At 46.2% G+C, this 18423-nt stretch overlaps 1 protein-coding gene across 1 annotated transcript in view; it reads left to right on the top strand.

Moving 5' to 3' along the window:
* LOC147703705 (uncharacterized) overlaps positions 1-18423 on the top strand; it is a 180087-nt gene that overhangs the window by 62118 nt on the left and 99546 nt on the right. The window contains exon 3 of the mRNA XM_086929542.1: positions 5195-5642. Coding sequence (XP_086785668.1) covers positions 5195-5642 — 448 coding nt within the window. The remainder of the gene's footprint in view (positions 1-5194; positions 5643-18423) is intronic.

Below are 18423 nucleotides of genomic sequence, written 5' to 3'. Positions count from 1 at the left end.
TGCGTACAATAAAATCTTTCGCATGAATTCTTCAAAATAAACAAGTTCGCTACCATTCCACTCGTTTATTACCATTAGGGTATCGGCCAATAGGTCCTGCACCCCATTAATGGCGGCAGAGTTCCAGAAGCACCTTCCAGAAGAGGCATGGAAGGTAGCCTCGTTGCCATTAAGCGACCAAGACGCCGTATTCAAAGAATTTAGGGACATTGTTAAAAACAATATACTATGATCGCTGAGTGACGTAGGTATAATCTTTAGGTCCAGAATATGGGGAAACAGGCCATAGTCTGCAATAGCATAGTCCAAAATTGACGACCCAAAGGGGGATTTATGAGTATAATTAGCGGGGACGTCAGATGGAAATCTTCCATTTAAAATAATACCATCCTCAATCGCTAGTTCTTTTAACAAAATCTTCCCTCTTTTATTTGTCACCAAGTTCTCAGGGAAAAGCGTCTGGGGAATAAAATGAACCTCTTCCTTAACTTTATTCCTGAAGAGTTTCAGACTAGCATTTGAGATTTTGCAATTTAGATCCCCTACAAGCAAAATTACAGGGGAAGATGGGGAATTTTTTATCTGTTCAATATATCGGAGAACCTGCTGCAAGCTATCATTAAAACACTCCTCAGGGGGTATATACACGTTAAAAATTACCATAGGATATTTTTCACCATTATGGAACAGATTTTCTAGAGTTATTGTGTGGAAAAGTCTGCTAGGATCAATATAATGGGAGAATCTCCATTGCAATTTATTTGACAATAAGCAGGCAATCCCCCCCCTGGCATGCCCTTTCTTAGAGGGCGCAGCTGGTACTTCCAGGACATAAAAATCTTTTGATGGAGTTAGCCTATCAATGCACCATGTTTCCTGGATGCACAATACATCCGCACCCAGAGAAGATAAAAAAGCAAGTTTCTCTGGGCAGTTGTGGAATCCAGCCGCGTTCCAGGAAATTATTTTTAACGCAGTGTTAAAGATTGTGAAACAATTTGGGGTTATCCTTTGTTTTTGTTGATAATGCACTATGGAGCCAATTCCACCGGTTAGTATCATCTATGAGTAGAGAGTTCTCAGTTAGTGGAAGAGGCTTCACGTGCGACACTGAGCGTTTTCCCCTAGAAACCCAAATTTTTAGGTCTCTAAGGGGAGAGGTTACCCCGTTTTGCTCACCACCCCCAAACCCCTGGTTACATAAAAGATTTGGCTTGCCTGGGTTGGAGATAGGGAGAATGTCAATGCCTAATCGCTGAAAATTTTCGGCTTGTTCTAGTATCAAGTTTGTTATAATAGGCGAATAAAATTTCACCCGTATACTCAATACCCTACTTCCACCCAACAGAGACACCAGTTCTATGTCTCTAGATTGAATATGGTAGAGACTTTCAACCTCACTAAAACGTTTGAGAAGCCGAGCTCTATTTAACAAAAGGTCAGTATCAAATAAAGGTACAAAATCTAGTACACGTACGTCCACCGGGGCCTTAGTGATATTTACAGATCGGGCCGGAGGACAGTAATTTTCCGACTCTAGTGTTACAGCAAAGGGGGGGGCCAAGGGGTTAAGAGCCCCAGATGGATAAGAAATTGGCACTCCTAATGCGCTCCGTGAAGGGGAGCATGGGGGAGAGCCCCCTACTTGCGGTGTAGCTTCCTGAGAAAACAGACCACCTTGTTCATTTTCCCCCTCTACAGAGGTTAAGGTAGTTAAGTTCAAATCAATGTCCACCTTTAAGGAAGTAGAAGAGGGCTCCACATTGATTTCATCATTCTCCCTTGCCGCTGAAATATTTTGGAAAATAATCCTCCGCTGCTTTTTCTTTCTGTATTTTCGAATTGGTTTCCTCTTGTTACCTTTATAAATTTTTTGTTTACCATTTTTTCCCCTTTCTTCTTTTACCTCCGGTTTATCGTCCAGGGATTCTTTTCCGCACTCAGGCACGAAAATAGGAAATAACTCCTGGACCGCTTTAGGGCCAGGCAAAGGTTTATCCTCCTCCTCTATCTCCAGAGCTGTGTTTTTGATACAGTTGGGAGCTGCAGTAAGAGGCGAGATTCCAGAGTAGGCGATTCAACCTTCCTATCCAGTTCCCCTCTAGTATCTCCGGTTTTCCCTTCAGACAAGTAATGCTCAGACTTGGGGGGAGAGGCCTTCCTCATATCAGGTGATTTCTGCAGCAATGTCTTTAAAATTTGAGTGACTGATTCAAGAATACAGTCCGAGCTGCCTACAAATTTCCCCAAAAGCAGTAAGATTGAGGCTAGGAGTTGTTCCAGAGCGATCATGGACTCAGAGATCGGCTTTTCTCGTGCTTCCACAGTGCAGCGGTTATCCAAGAGATTAAGGTCGGGGCTCCTGGAAATATTTAACAGGTCGGATATTTCATGGCCATTTAACGAAGGGGTGCTACTATACAACAGTAACCCAGAAGGGGTAGCACCCCCTGAAGCTTTAAACTGCTCCAAAGACTCCATTTTAGCTGGGCTTACGTAGCGTCCCCAAAGTTCCAGGTCATTAGATAGCGCAGACAAGTCACCCCCCGGCCCAACGTTCATAGGTGACTGAGGGATCGGTGGTATATGCACTGGATCATCTACGGTCGTCATCTTCCCCTCTGTGGAGTCCCGTAAGGGAGACCCCCCTACCATTGATTGTGGGGCCCCATGCTGTACCAGAGGCGGTTGGGGGTCTATGGTGGCTGTAGAATGAAATTCCAGAGCTTTAGTATCTGTTCTATCTGGCATAGCAAGTTTGGATTTTTTTAGGCCAGCTAGATCCCAAAGTTCAGATAGTTGGCATTGACCTTTCAACGGTGGGTTATTCACTGATTTGTTTCTTGTGCGGGTGGTAGTTAGTTTTCGGCCAGGTTTTTCTCCCACTACCCTTCCTGAGCGTAGTGTTTTAGACATTTTCCACACTATTTTCCACAGTAATAGACTTAATCAAAATGTAGAAGAGTAAAACTAGTAAAAAATCTGGAGTGACGTCAGGCCCTGACCGGCCAAGTAAGTCCGAGCTACAGTATAGCTATAACAGTACACGAATCATTCACACAACTACGAAAGTGGACACAAGTTCAATGAGGCAGTAAGAAAATGAAAATGACCGGGCCCAGCCCAGCCTACCTCGGTCACTGAGGGCCACAGAGGGCCCGCCCTTTGCCCGGGCTTCGCTCCGGGCGTCCCGCTCGCGTCCCGCGAGACGGGGGTGTCGCCGTATTTCAGCGCCTCCTGGCGCGAAACTGACGCGGCAAATGCTGCTAGGGCCGCTGGGATTTGGAGTTCTTTGACCCTGCTCCGCTCTCAGCGCTCCGCTCGATGTTGCTCACTGGACAGGTCAGGAGAGCGGGAGGCGGGCGGGCGGGCAAATGCACTGGATTCAAGAGCCCCTGCAGCAGCGTTTTGTGGCAAATGCGGATCAGCAACAGGTTCCTCAAGTTTAGAATGTGTTGTTTCACAGGTTGAAGGATGCACTGATCAATATCATTTGGATGGGAGGTTGGGAAGGTGAGGGCTGTTCATTACCAAAGAAGAACCAATGTTCTATCAACGAGGTACTCTTGAAGGCACGTTTCAAACATACTGGCCAAGTCATGTAACAGTGAAGAGGGCGCTCCCCCACAGGTCAATGTGTGCAAACTTGTTGATGGTGGCTGAACGTCAAAAAGTACCAGCGTTCTTCACAGGTTCCCCAGTGATCATGTTTGCTATACAAGTGTCCGAAAGAGGTAAGCGTGGGCAAAATTTAAATTACGTTGCTGTATAAGTCAGAATTTTGTTGGAGTTTCACATTATGCGATTATGCCAAATTACCATGTCAGCAACAACGCAAACGAGCAGAACCTGAGCGGGTGTTTTTCACTGCGCTTGTATTTTTGCGCTGACACATAAAAATTAAATATTTGTATTTCACCTAATTACACCTAATTTCACATAATTTTTCCTAACTTACTTGTAGTAACTGGTAAGGAAATTCTGTTCATTTTTTACACGCCTCGGTAGATTTATTGACAGTAGTGCACAGTGAATGTCCTTTCCTTCAGTCCTGGGGCAGCCAGTGTTGACTGGGCGGTATCCAATGATGTGCACATATATTTACCAGTAGTGTGCCAGGGATTCTGATACTTCTGGCACATCCCACTTGAATAACCAAGTTACCCCCTTTAGACACTTGGCTAATTTTAGTTTAGAAAGAGTAAGGCCAGAAAAGCGCTTAAACAAGAAGTGGGCTCAACCATCTGTCCCGTTTGTTTGAGATTGACGAAAGTCGCCCATACTTTCTATTATGCTTACGGCTTTTGTCATTGTAGAAGATAACTTCTACATGCCAGTGTTCCTTCATGCGTCTTACACTGGAACTGCACGTTATGTTCCTTGTTGTAGTGTCTTTGTCTTTCTGTACAAGTGTATTGTTTCTGCCTTTCTCGGTTTCCACTTGTGTATCTTTGTTTGTTCATGGCTGAATAGTTTTTTTGTTGCAGATTCATGCATGATTGAGATGTTATTTGTATGCTTCTCATCTTGGAATGAACATGTGATTTATGTGACTCTTGTACTTGATCGATGCATGCTCTATTTCTGCTCACCTATGTTCCCACAGGGGCTGACATTTCTTTTTGTGCATTTGAATTTATGCTTGTGAGCCTGTGTTTTACATGACCAAATAGTTGCTTGTGGCCCTATTTTCCCCGGCCTTAGCTTACTTGTGAGCATTTTTCTTTCTTTGTCATATTCTTCTTGCTCATGTGCCTCTGTGCTTGACTCGAGTACCTACACATGTTCTATCCTTTCTGCATGATCACTTTCTGTATGTGCCCATTAGAGCTGTCAGATCTTCTCATATCATGTGTGAGTAGCAAACTCTTTTGTTTCTGAATCTCAGTGTAATTTGGCAGAAGTCTATTCAATTCTGATTTCTACAGGTTACACCATATGAGGCTTGAGTTGCCAATCTAATTCTATGTTGCCTCCAGATCTCAACTTGCATCAGGTCAGGTCTGAGCTAATCATTCAGCCAAGCCTTCTTCTTAGCATTCTGGTCCAGGACTTGTAATGCAAAACTCAAAACGATAAGTACAAAATGCAAAAACTAAGAACTGAATAAATTACTCACACCTGAAATGAAATATCTTTAGAGCACGGTCCCCAGTGCCTGATGTCAAGGACTTATGCTAATATTCCCTCTTAGTTTCAGGTCAGGAGTCATCTTCCAAACATCTGGCCATCGTACAGGAGCCAGAGAAGAAAGCCCGTGCTCTCAAGCCAGGTAAAGCCAAACAAAAGCCAAAGTCCAAGTCAGATACCAACATTAAGGCTCATGCTGTGGTTTCAGATGTCATCAACAGCAAGGCTTTAAAAGAGAAGATCCGGAAGGAGATCTATGAGCTGCTCAAGTCCTCCATATCCTTGACTGCACCCAAGAGAATAGCGGCAACCCCAATGGCCGTATCAGTCACGGTGAGGGCAACGATTCCTGCAAAGGGTGTAAAGATAACCAAACCTGCCAGTAAATTGAGGATGATCCCAAAGTCCAAGAAGACCAGGATGTTGGACATGGTTCCGCCTTCCGGTAAAGTTCACAAGCCAACTGAACCAACAATCAAGCACATGGTGCCTATGGGAGCAGACCCTGAAAGGTGAGTCACTGTTAACTAGCGTACCTGCGGAAAAGAACACCTGCTGTGGTATACACAGTGTTGCACTTTGACATAATCAATTCTCTTTAGAAAGACTCATCCCTATTGGGTGCTACATCAGTGCAAACTTACACAAACCTTTCTATTAAAAGCAACACAGCAACACAAGAATTAACCTGGGTTGGAATACACATCAGTACAAAGTTGTTTATTTTCACTGAAATAGTGCACATTCACTAGGGCACATACTTATCCAGCAACACAAATTGGACATTTTACAGTGATGACAAAGGAAGGACCCAGCTTGCTGTAACTATCAATACTAAATGACACAAGCCCATAGTGATGGGATGCGGAGGACTGCAGTTGGTTGGTGATGTTTGAAGAGGACAGACTGTGGTTGGCTTTATTGGGGCGCTGGAGCAAGGAAGTCCTCGGGAGGTTGTTAGGGTAGGGGATGAGAAGTGGCATCAATAATGAGGAGATTTGTCCACTGGGGCACCATGTCGTTCAGCAGAATGAACTGTTTTCAAGTATTCTCCTTATTTTTGGAAGTATTTTGTGACTCTGTGCCTATAATTATTCAAATAAGTAAGAAGGTATAAAAGTTAGCCCACTTGGGCACAAAATGCAATCATCTATTTGCAGAGACTTCCTATGCGCTGATATCTCTGAAGAAATATACTTGGATATTCTGCCATATGGAGCCAGGGTTGCTAAACTTTGCTCCAAGAAGGCTCTTCATTTTGTATACTACACAGAGCCTTTTCTTGATTGGGATTTAATCATGCTTATGCAAGTGATTCAATGAACCATGTGTCAATGGTGAGTTTAATGTCTGCCCACTGGGGCCTTGTGAACATGTTTATTTTGTACGTATGTGCACTTCTATTCCAACATGAAATCTATAAGCATTGTTGCACAGTCTAAGATGGCTCTTAAACTTTGAGACTGCTATGAGTCCATCATTTCTGTTTGCTATAGTTTTTTTTTTAATTGGAGTGGAGGAATTATATCGGCATTGTGACAAAAGCTATAGAAGCCAAAACGCGTTAATGCTTTGTTTTCTGCCTGCAATAAATCTTTTTGCACACTACGTAGAGTTGCTTTCCTGTTCTTTCACATTGGAACTGGAGTTTATATGTGTGTGTGTGTCTGTATATATATATATATATATATATATATATATATATATATATATATATATATATATATAGATAGATATACACACACACTCAAACACACACACACACACTCTTTTACCTTACATTTACTCACCATTCATGGTAAAGGCACCTGCATGCCAGAGGCTACATGACCAAGCCAAGGCATGTGTGGTAAGTGCATGAGTTGTTATACATTCATTCAGAGGAATGCGCCTGCCCAGATGTACAGCTAGCTCCGTGTTAGGGCTATGACGTTTCCTGCAGAATAAAAGTGCGGGGAAAAATGTTGCAAGTGTTTGAAAAGACACCACACAGATAGGGTACCACCTCTGGATTACAGATGGTCCAATGTGGGACGGAGGGGCACATGAAATGTCAGCTAGTTGTACGGGTGACACACATTCCAGCAAACTGAGGATTGCATTTGTGCAGTACTAGAACAGTTCTTAAAATATCACATATATCCAATCAGTATAAAGTAAAAAAAATTAAAGTGCACCAAGTAATTCAAATAAAAAACAAGTAATCATTAGGCAAAGCAGAACACATAAGCTATTATTTTAGTTCAAATTAATGCCACCTTTCAATTGAGTTAAGCTCCTTCAAGGAGATGTGATTTCAAGGCCACTGATTCACTGAGCCTCCCTTTCAGAGAGTGATAGGGTGGGGCATTTAGACCTTGCACAGTCCATTATGTTTGTTTATGTTTACAAATAGGAGTAACTTTTTGCCTACATAGTTTCTGAAACATCGGAGATAGCCTTTACACGGCTCACATTTCTAACTGATTTGTGGCAATATAATGTTTCTATAATGTATTTCTCTGTGTCCCAAATTACTTAGAATTCTTTCGTTTTGCAGGTCAGTAGGCATAAAGTCGCATGGTACTCCTAGATGCTCATTATTCTAATCCTAATAAAATCTTGCTCTTTACAATTTTTGCTGGGAAACTATGACACCAGGCTGTGGACATGTGATCCCTAGTGGGTATGACAAGAGAACCCAGAGGGATTAAAACGTCAACAGTACCCATACAAACACTCTACAAGATGATGCTTGCAAGGCCTACTAAGCTAACCTTGAAAATATATGATTACAGAACCAAACAAAATGGCAAAAAAAGCATGATGAGAAATGCTCCAGAGCATAAAGTGTATCTTGCCTTTGACAGGTCTGGAGAAGGAGACGAATAAGAGGGGTCTGAGGACCCTTATGGATACCACCATCTCCTAGATGATACAGAAGACAAAAGGTACGAGGAACTGGCAGAAGCCAGTGGGTTAGACACCTCACTGGACACTGGCCTGGTCTCTCCTACCGTGGTTATGGAGGAGGGAGCCCTATTCGCACTGGTGGTACGTAGGGCAACTGAGGTTTTGGACCTTCATTTATCCTTGGCGGCAGTCAAGATGAATGGCTTGACAGAGGTGTTTCCTCTGGGAGTCGTCCTTTCTGAACCCTTACTCCTGTTTAATTATGCCCTTTCCGACGTCCTACTCTGGCCTGGTCCAAGACTGGCGCAGGGGCTCATGTGCTCAGGAAAATAATTGCCCGTCGCCATCACCCCACTCCTGGAGACTCCAGTTTCCTTCGAGAACAAGGTTTTCCAAGCCTCCACCTTTAGCATCAACCCTGGCACGTTCCTTACCACTCCACTGGATAGGAAATTTAGAAGGCTGGATACCTATGGCAAGAACATGTTCTTTTCTGACAGCCTTGCCCTGCTGTCGATGAACAATGCATGCCTTTTGAGCCAATATTCCCATATGAACTGGGATTTGGCTGTACAAGTGATCTTGGAGGAGGCCCAAGCCATGCTCTCTTACGTTATTGCTGACAGGAGAGACGCAACAAAGTTCACCATACGATGTGTACTGTATACAAGTCTGATTCACTAGGTGAAATGATTTCATCATCGGTGGTCTTTTGGCTCCACACCTTGCTGAGAACCACTAGGTTTTCAGGGGCAATCCAAGCCTCGCTTATGAACATGACCTTTGATGGCTCTTGCCTTTTGGAGAGAAGGCAGTCTCAGATCTGGAGTGCCTTAATGACAGCAGAGCTCTGGCCAGGTCCTTGCGTCTCTGTATGGCCCCTCGTCAACCCAAGTCCTCTGTCTGCCCCTTTCGTGGCCATGGAAGGGGTTTCCTATTACATCCATACACTCTCAGCCAACTTAGCCAACAGGCTTCCAAGCCTTTTTTTTCGGCTGAAAACATGGGTCCCATAGACCACATTGGACAGGTAGCCAGAGGTCAGGCCAGTACACCCCTCCCCACCCTGCAGCCTCCAAACCCCTCCCGTTTGCCTACCCACCATCGAGAGCACACAGTGTGTGGCTGGAAATGCCATCAGGTGTGCCACTGGAGGTCAGTAACATCAGATTATTTGGTTTTGCAGATGATCCAAAGGGGCTACTCGATCCCCTTTCTATCACCCCTTCACCCATGCCGCATACATTGCGACCGGCTGGTAGAGTACCACCTCTCTTTGCTCCGTCAGGAAGTGCTGGCTCGCTTGGCTAAAGGAGCCATCAAGAGGGTGCTTGCATTAGAAGGATGTAGGTTTTGGTTACTGTTCCCATTACTTTCTGGTGCGCAAAAAGGATGGAGACTTTTGTTCTATCCAAGAACTGTGCCTTCTCAATTTCTTCATGAAAAAGGAGAAATTCAGAATGCTCACCCAAGTTCTGTCTGCCCTGGACCCGGGAGACTAGATGGTAGCATTGGACTTGCAGGATGCATATTGCCACATTCCCTTCCTGCCTGCTCTTAGACATTACCTGCATTTCACCGTTGCCCAAAAGCACTTTCAGTTTGCCATGCTTCCCTTTGGCTTTACCAGAGCCCCTCTGGTGTTCACTTAGCTGATGGCGGTGGTTTCAGCACATCTGTGGATGTTAGGGGTTCCAGTCTTTTCCTACCTTGAAAATTGGCTGTTGAAGGTGGGGTTATCACCTGCAGACTACAGCAAACTTTCTGCATGTGCTGGAGTTCACTAGCAACCTGTTGAAGTAACACTTTACTCCCTCTTAGACACTCCCTTTCATCGATGTTCTGGGAAAAGTGCAGTTTTGGACCTATTGTTCTGAGTGGCATGTCCAGGATATTCAGGCTATGATGATACAGATGTTACAGCCTCTATCCTGGATTTCGGTGAGAATGACTATGAGATTGTTGGGCCACACGGTCTCTTCATCCTGCATGTAACCTGTGCCTGTTGGCAAATGCAGGCTCTGCAGTGGGGCCTGAAGTGCCAGTGGACAGAGTTTCAGGCAAATCTCTCTGACATGGTCCAGATCTCTGAGGGAACGACAGAAGACCTGCAGTAGTGGTTATAAACTGCAATTGGGTCAGTAGCAAACCCATCCCTCTTCCCCAACAAGAGCTGGCTGCAGTGACACTTCTCGGATGAGGTAGCCATCTGGGAGTAGTGGAGATCAGAGAACTCTGGTCTCTGGCGAAGTCAAAGCTCCACATAAACCTGTTGGAGCTTCAGGCAATGTATTTGGTATTGAAAGCCTTTCTTCCTTCGATCAAGGGAAGGCTGATGCAGGTGTTCCTGGACAACACCATAGCTGTGTGGTACTGCAGCAAACAGGACTGGGTGGTATCATGGGCCTTTTGTCAAGTGGTTCTGCATCTCTGGACATGGCTGGAAACCCAGGGCATGTTTCTGGTGGTTTAACACCAGGCTGACTCTCTGAACGCCAGGCCAGACAAACTTAGCCAAAGATGCCTAGTGGATCACGAATATCATCGCCATCCGGAGGTGGTGCAAGGTCTCATTCAAGAATAGGGAGAGCCTTGGTTAGATCTGTTTGCCAGTGCAGGGAATGCCCAATCTCAGCAGTTTTGCACACTGGAGTTCCTAAGGCCCCCCTCTCTTGTGGACGTTTTTCATCTCGAGAGGAGCTCCGGCCTCCTGTACGCCTGTTCACCAATACCTCTCCTGCCCAAAGTTCTCTTGAAGATCAGGAATTACTGGGCCCAAGTTATTCTTGTGGCTCCAGATTGGGCACGGAGAGTCTGATATCCCGAACTGTTGAGCATGAGTATCAATCCCTGATCCGATTGCCTCTTTCAGAGGATCTTCTGTCCAACAAGGGTTGACAGCATATATATATATATATATTATCCACCAAATGCCCAAGCATGCGGGGGCGCACTCACAGCAGCTTCCACCAGCCGGTTCAACCTGGCACAAGTATCCCCATCGGTGCTCTCCAAGGACAAGACCACGCCACACTTCTCTTGTAAATTTATTTTTACTTGTGACCTTACGCGTTTCAAAGCACTCGCTTCTTCATCAGAGGTCTGAGTGTCTCTGGACGGCCATAGGGAGCTCCCGCCCTGCAAACTCCGCCTTCAGTAGAACGTGCATCGTGCACGCTTTGCATCCTGGAACATGTAGTCATGGCAGGAGCATTTTTCGCCTTAAGTAGGTCCTATGCCGTTCTTAGTGAGAGTTATTATTGTAGTCCTAAGTGGACTTCAGAGTCGTGTCCGTGCTCTTATAAGTCCGAAGTTGCCGTACCGCGTACTGGTTTGGAATCGTTCCAACCGCGGCCTCCTGATTGACGGATGTTACAGCCCCCCACGGCAGGATTACCGTGCAGTCATATTATCCACCAAATGCCCAAGCATGCGGGGCGCACTCACAGCAGCTTCCACCAGCCGGTTCCACTTGCCACAAGTATCCCCATCGGTGTCCTCCAAGGACAAGACCAAGCCACATCTCTCTTGTAAATTTATTTTTACTTGTGACATTACGCGTTTTTTAAAAGCACTCGCTTCTTCATCAGAGGTCTGAGTGTCTCTGGACGGCCATAGGGAGCTCCCGCCCTGCAAACTCCGCCTTCAGTAGAACGTGCATCGTGCACGCTTTGCATCATGGAACATTTAGTCATGGCGGGAGCATATTTCGCCTTAAGTAGGTCCTATGCTGTTCTTAGTGAGAGCTATTATTGTAGTCCTAAGTAGACTTCAGAGACGTGTCCGTGCTCTTATAAGTCCGAAGTTGCCGTACCGCTTACTGGTTTGGAATCGTTCAAACCGCGGCCTCCTGATTGACGGATGTTGCAGCCCCCACGGCAGGATTACTGTGCAGTCATATTATCCACCAAATGCCCAAGCATGCGGGGCGCACTCACAGCAGCTTCCACCAGCCGGTTCCACCTGCCACAAGTATCCCCATCGGTGTTCTCCAAGGACAAGACCACGCCACACTTCTCTTGTAAATTTATTTTTACTTGTGACCTTACGCGTTTCAAAGCACTCGCTTCTTCATCAGAGGTCTGAGTGTCTCTGGACGGCCATAGGGAGCTCCAGCCCTGCAAACACCGCCTTCAGTAGAACGTGCATCGTGCACGCTTTGCATCATGGAACATGTAGTCATGGCGGGAGCATATTTCGCCTTAAGTAGGTCCTATGCCATTCTTAGTGAGAGTTATTATTGTAAGCCTAAGTGGACTTAAGAATCGTGTCCGTCCTCTTATAAGTCTGAAGTTGCCGTACCGCGTACTGGTTTGGAATCGTTCCAACCGCGGCCTCCTGATTGACGGATGTTGCAGCCCCCCACGGCAGGATTACCGTGCAGTCATATTATCCACCAAATGCCCAAGCATGCGGGGGCGCACTCACAGCAGCTTCCACCAGCCGGTTCCACCTGCCAAAAGTATCCCCATCGGTGTTCTCCAAGGACAAGACCACGCCACACTTCTCTTGTAAATTTGTTTTTACTTGTGACCTTATGCGTTTCAAAGCACTCGCTTCTTCATCAGAGGTCTGAGTGTCTCTGGACGGCCATAGGGAGCTCCCGCCCTGCAAACTCCGCCTTCAGTAGAACGTGCATCGTGCAGGATTTGCATCATGGAACATGTAGTCATGGCGGGAGCATATTTCGCCTTAAGTAGGTCCTATGCGATCTTAGTGAGAGTTATTTTTGTAGTCCTAAGTGGACTTCAGAGTGGTGTCCGTGCTCTTATAAGTCCGAAGTTGCCGTACCGCGTACTGGTTTGGGATCGTTCCAACCGCGGCCTCCTGATTGACGGATGTTGCAGCCCCCCACGGCAGGATTACCGTGCAGTCATATTATCCACCAAATGCCCAAGCATGTGGGGGCGCACTCACAGCAGCTTCCACCAGCCGGTTCCACCTGCCACAAGTATCCCCATCGGTGTTCTCCAAGGACAAGGCCACACCACACTTCTCTTGTAAATTTATTTTTACTTTTGACCTTACGCGTTTCAAAGCACTCGCTTCTTCATCAAAGGTCTGAGTGTCTCTGGACGGCCATAGGGAGCTCCCACCCTGCAAACTCCGCCTTCAGTAGAACGTGCATCGTGCACGCTTTGCATCATGGAACATTTAGTCATGGCGGGAGCATATTTCGCCTTAAGTAGGTCCTATGCTGTTCTTAGTGAGAGTTATTATTGTAGTCCTAAGTAGACTTCAGAGACGTGTCCGTGCTCTTATAAGTCCGAAGTTGCCGTACCGCTTACTGGTTTGGAATCGTTCAAACCGCGGCCTCCTGATTGACGGATGTTGCAGCCCCCACGGCAGGATTACTGTGCAGTCATATTATCCACCAAATGCCCAAGCATGCGGGGCGCACTCACAGCAGCTTCCACCAGCCGGTTCCACCTGCCACAAGTATCCCCATCGGTGTTCTCCAAGGACAAGACCACGCCACACTTCTCTTGTAAATTTATTTTTACTTGTGACCTTACGCGTTTCAAAGCACTCGCTTCTTCATCAGAGGTCTGAGTGTCTCTGGACGGCCATAGGGAGCTCCAGCCCTGCAAACACCGCCTTCAGTAGAACGTGCATCGTGCACGCTTTGCATCATGGAACATGTAGTCATGGCGGGAGCATATTTCGCCTTAAGTAGGTCCTATGCCATTCTTAGTGAGAGTTATTATTGTAAGCCTAAGTGGACTTAAGAATCGTGTCCGTCCTCTTATAAGTCCGAAGTTGCTGTACCGCGTACTGGTTTGGAATCGTTCCAACCGCGGCCTCCTGATTGACGGATGTTGCAGCCCCCCACGGCAGGATTACCGTGCAGTCATATTATCCACCAAATGCCCAAGCATGCGGGGGCGCACTCACAGCAGCTTCCACCAGCCGGTTCCACCTGCCAAAAGTATCCCCATCGGTGTTCTCCAAGGACAAGACCACGCCACACTTCTCTTGTAAATTTGTTTTTACTTGTGACCTTATGCGTTTCAAAGCACTCGCTTCTTCATCAGAGGTCTGAGTGTCTCTGGACGGCCATAGGGAGCTCCCGCCCTGCAAACTCCGCCTTCAGTAGAACGTGCATCGTGCAGGATTTGCATCATGGAACATGTAGTCATGGCGGGAGCATATTTCGCCTTAAGTAGGTCCTATGCGATCTTAGTGAGAGTTATTTTTGTAGTCCTAAGTGGACTTCAGAGTGGTGTCCGTGCTCTTATAAGTCCGAAGTTGCCGTACCGCGTACTGGTTTGGGATCGTTCCAACCGCGGCCTCCTGATTGACGGATGTTGCAGCCCCCCACGGCAGGATTACCGTGCAGTCATATTATCCACCAAATGCCCAAGCATGTGGGGGCGCACTCACAGCAGCTTCCACCAGCCGGTTCCACCTGCCACAAGTATCCCCATCGGTGTTTTCCAAGGACAAGGCCACACCACACTTCTCTTGTAAATTTATTTTTACTTTTGACCTTACGCGTTTCAAAGCACTCGCTTCTTCATCAAAGGTCTGAGTGTCTCTGGACGGCCATAGGGAGCTCCCACCCTGCAAACTCCGCCTTAAGTAGAACATGCATCGTGCACGCTTTGCATCATGGAACATGTAGTCATGGCGGGAGCATATTTCGCCTTAAGTAGGTCCTATGCCGTTCTTAGTGAAAGTTATTATTGTAGTCCTAAGTGGACTTCAGAGTCGTGTCCGTGCTCTTATAAGTCCGAAGTTGTCGTACCGCGTACTGGTTTGGAATCGTTCCAACTCCGGCTTCCTGATTGACGGATGTTGCAGCCCCCAATGGCAGGATTACCGTGCAGTCATATTATACACCAAATGCCCAAGCATGCGGGGCGCACTCACAGCAGCTTCCACCACCCGGTTCCACCTGCCACAAGTATCCCCATCGGTGTTCTCCAAGTACAAGACCACGCCACACTTCTCTTGTAAATTTATTTTTACTTGTGACCTTACCCGTTTCGCGTTGCATTGAATGAGCATAATTAAAATGAGGACTCGAACTTACTTCAAGAAGATGATGTTTTGCGCCACGGACTACATGTCCCATAATTACCAGTGATGCTGCACTACGCATACGCCCACTGGGGGGCCTGTAATGAATAAAAAGGCAGTTAAACACAGTGATGCATGCCTCAAGACTCGTTTTTGCAGCCCAAGAAGATGTGGTCGAAATACCCTGAAACGCGTCGGCAAATTTTAAAAGGTGAAGCATGATGGCATGTTGCAGTATTATGCAGGAGTGCAGAGCGCTGTCGTGTGCTTCCTAAATGCTTCAGGACATATTGGTGATTCATCTTTGCGCACGGCGGCCCAGCCGTGAGGAAGGCACCATCACCGGGTGGAGAGAAAAATGCTTTTCCAGCCGGTTTGAGCTGGAAGTCACAAACTGTTTGGGAATGAATCCGGGACAGCGCTCCCTGCCAAACAAGCCTGCTGGATTGTAACACTGCCTACTGAAGGTATTGAATGAGCATAAATTAAAATGAGGACTCGAACTTACTTAAAGAAGATGATATGTTGCGCTACGGACTACATGTCCCATAATTACCAGTGATACTGCACTACGCATACCCCCACTGGGGGGCCTGTAAGAACAAAAAGGCAGTTAAACACAGTGATGCATGCCTCGAGACTCGTTTTTGCAGCCCAAGAAGATGGGGTCGAAATACCCTGAAACGCGTCGGCAAATTTTAAAAGGTGAAGTATGATGGCATGTTGCAGTATTAAGCCGGAGTGCAGAGCGATGTTGTGTGCTTCCTAAATGCTTCAGGGCATATTGGTGATTCATCTTTGCGCACAGCGGCCCGGCCGTGAGGAAGGCACCATCACCGGGTGGAGAGAAAAATCCTTTTCCAGCCGGTTTGAGCTGGAAGTCACAAACTGTTTGGGACTGAATCCGGGACAGCGCTCCCTGCCAAACAAGCCTGCTGGATTGTAACACTGCCTACTGAAGGTATTGAATGAGCATAAATTAAAATGAGGACTCGAACTTACTTAAAGAAGATGATATTTTGCGCTACGGACTACATGTCCCATAATTACCAGTGATGCTGCACTACGCATACTCCCACTGGGGGGCCTGTAATTAATAAAAAGCCAGTTAAACACAGTGATGCATGCCTCGAGACTCGTTTTTGCAGCCCAAGAAGATGGGGTCGAAATACCCTGAAACGCGTCTGCAAATTTTAAAAGGTGAAGTATGATGGCATGTTGAAGTATTACGCCGGAGTGCAGAGCGCTGTCGTGTGCTTCCTAAATGCTTCAGGGCATTTTGGTGATTCATCTTTGCGCACGGCGACCCGGCCGTGATGAAGGCACCATCACCGGGTGGAGAGAAAAATGCTTTTCCAGCCGGTTTGAGCTGGAAGTCACAAACTGTTTGGGACTGAATCTGGGACAGCGCTCCCTGCTAAACAAGCCTGCTGGATTGTAACACTGCCTACTGAAGGTATTGAATGAGCATGAATTAAAATGAGGACTCAAACTTACTTAAAGAAGATGATATTTTGCGCCACGGACTACATGTCCCATAATTACCAGTGATGCTGCACTACGCATACGCCCACTGGGGGGCCTGTAATGAATAAAAAGCCTGTTAAACACTGTGATGCATGCCTCGAGACTCGTTTTTGCAGCCCAAGAAGAAGGGGTCGAAATACCCTGGAACGCGTCGTCAAATTTTAAAAGGTGAAGCATGATGGCATGTTGCAGTATTACGCCGGAGTGCAGAGCGCTGTCGTGTGCTTCCTAAATGCTTCAGGGCATATTGGTGATTCATCTTTGCGCACAGCGGCCCGGCCGTGAGGAAGTTACCATCACCGGGTGGAGAGAAATATGCTTTTCCAGCCGGTTTGAGCTGGAAGTCACAAACTGTTTGGGACTGAATCCGGGACAGCGCTCCCTGCCAAACAAGCCTGCTGGATTGTAACACTGCCTACTGAAGATATTGAATGAGCATAAATTAAAATGAGGGCTCGAACTTACTTAAAGAAGATTATATTTTCGGCCACGGACTACATGTCCCATAATTACCAGTGATACTGCACTACGCATACCCCCACTGGGGGGCCTGTAAGAACAAAAAGGCAGTTAAACACAGTGATGCATGCCTCGAGACTCGTTTTTGCAGCCCAAGAAGATGGGGTCGAAATACCCTGAAACGCGTCGGCAAATTTTAAAAGGTGAAGTATGATGGCATGTTGCAGTATTAAGCCGGAGTGCAGAGCGATGTTGTGTGCTTCCTAAATGCTTCAGGGCATATTGGTGATTCATCTTTGCGCACAGCGGCCCGGCCGTGAGGAAGGCACCATCGCCGGGTGGAGAGAAAAATGCTTTTCCAGCCAGTTTGAGCTGGAAGTCACAAACTGTTTGGGACTGAATCCGGGACAGCGCTCCCTGCCAAACAAGCCTGCTGGATTGTAACACTGCCTACTGAAGGTATTGAATGAGCATAAATTAAAGAAGATGATATTTTGCGCCACGGACTAAATGTCCCATAATTACCAGTGATGCTGCACTACGCATACGCCCACTGGGGGGCCTGTAATGAATAAAAAGCCAGTTAAACACAGCGATGCATGCCTCGAGACTCGTTTTTGCAGCCCAAGAAGAAGGGGTCGAAATACCCTGAAACGTGTCGGCAAATTTTAAAAGGTGAAGCATGATGGCATGTTGCAGTATTACGCCGGAGTGCAGAGCGCTGTCGTGTGCTTCCTAAATGCTTCTGGGCATATGGGTGATTCATATATATATATGTGTGTGTGTCTATCTATCTATCTATCTATCTATCTATCTATATATATATATATATAGATATATATATTCACTGAAAAACAAAGGTAACAGGGACCTTATAGGTAGGAATTAGCATTTAAACAACCTTACAAATTAACTGAAAAAACAAAGATTACAGGGACGTTACAGTGTGGAATTAGTTTTTAAAAACACCTTTGGAATTCACAGAAAAAAAACAAAGGTTAGAGGGACGTTCTAGTTAGGGTCAGGTTTCACTCGTACACAACTAGTGAAATTCAGTAGTTATAGTTAGCTATTAGCAATTTTATTGAGATTTATTCCTTGTTGACTTTATTGAATATGTTTTTACAATCATTCATTTCTGATGTCACGATTAGGACACCCAACAGTAGTGATGAAATTGCTCTTTAAGTGAAATCCCATGTAGACCTCTTTACTTGGAAGATGTGGCCCTGGGCTGGCTCAATAATGCACAGCGAGAAGTTCTCTCAGCCGATATTGAGAAGGAGGAGATTCGAACAGCCATAATTCAGTTCCGGTCTGGTCATGCTCCTGGGCCGGATAGCTTACCGGCCAATTTTTATAAAGGTACTCTGGCCTCCTGGTTCCTATTCT

Source organism: Lissotriton vulgaris, chromosome 7, assembly GCF_964263255.1.
Source record: "Lissotriton vulgaris chromosome 7, aLisVul1.2, whole genome shotgun sequence".
Classification (NCBI taxonomy): Eukaryota; Metazoa; Chordata; class Amphibia; order Caudata; family Salamandridae; genus Lissotriton; species Lissotriton vulgaris.
The sequence above is the reverse complement of the archived record's forward strand: the minus strand, read 5'-3'. Positions and strand labels throughout refer to the sequence as shown.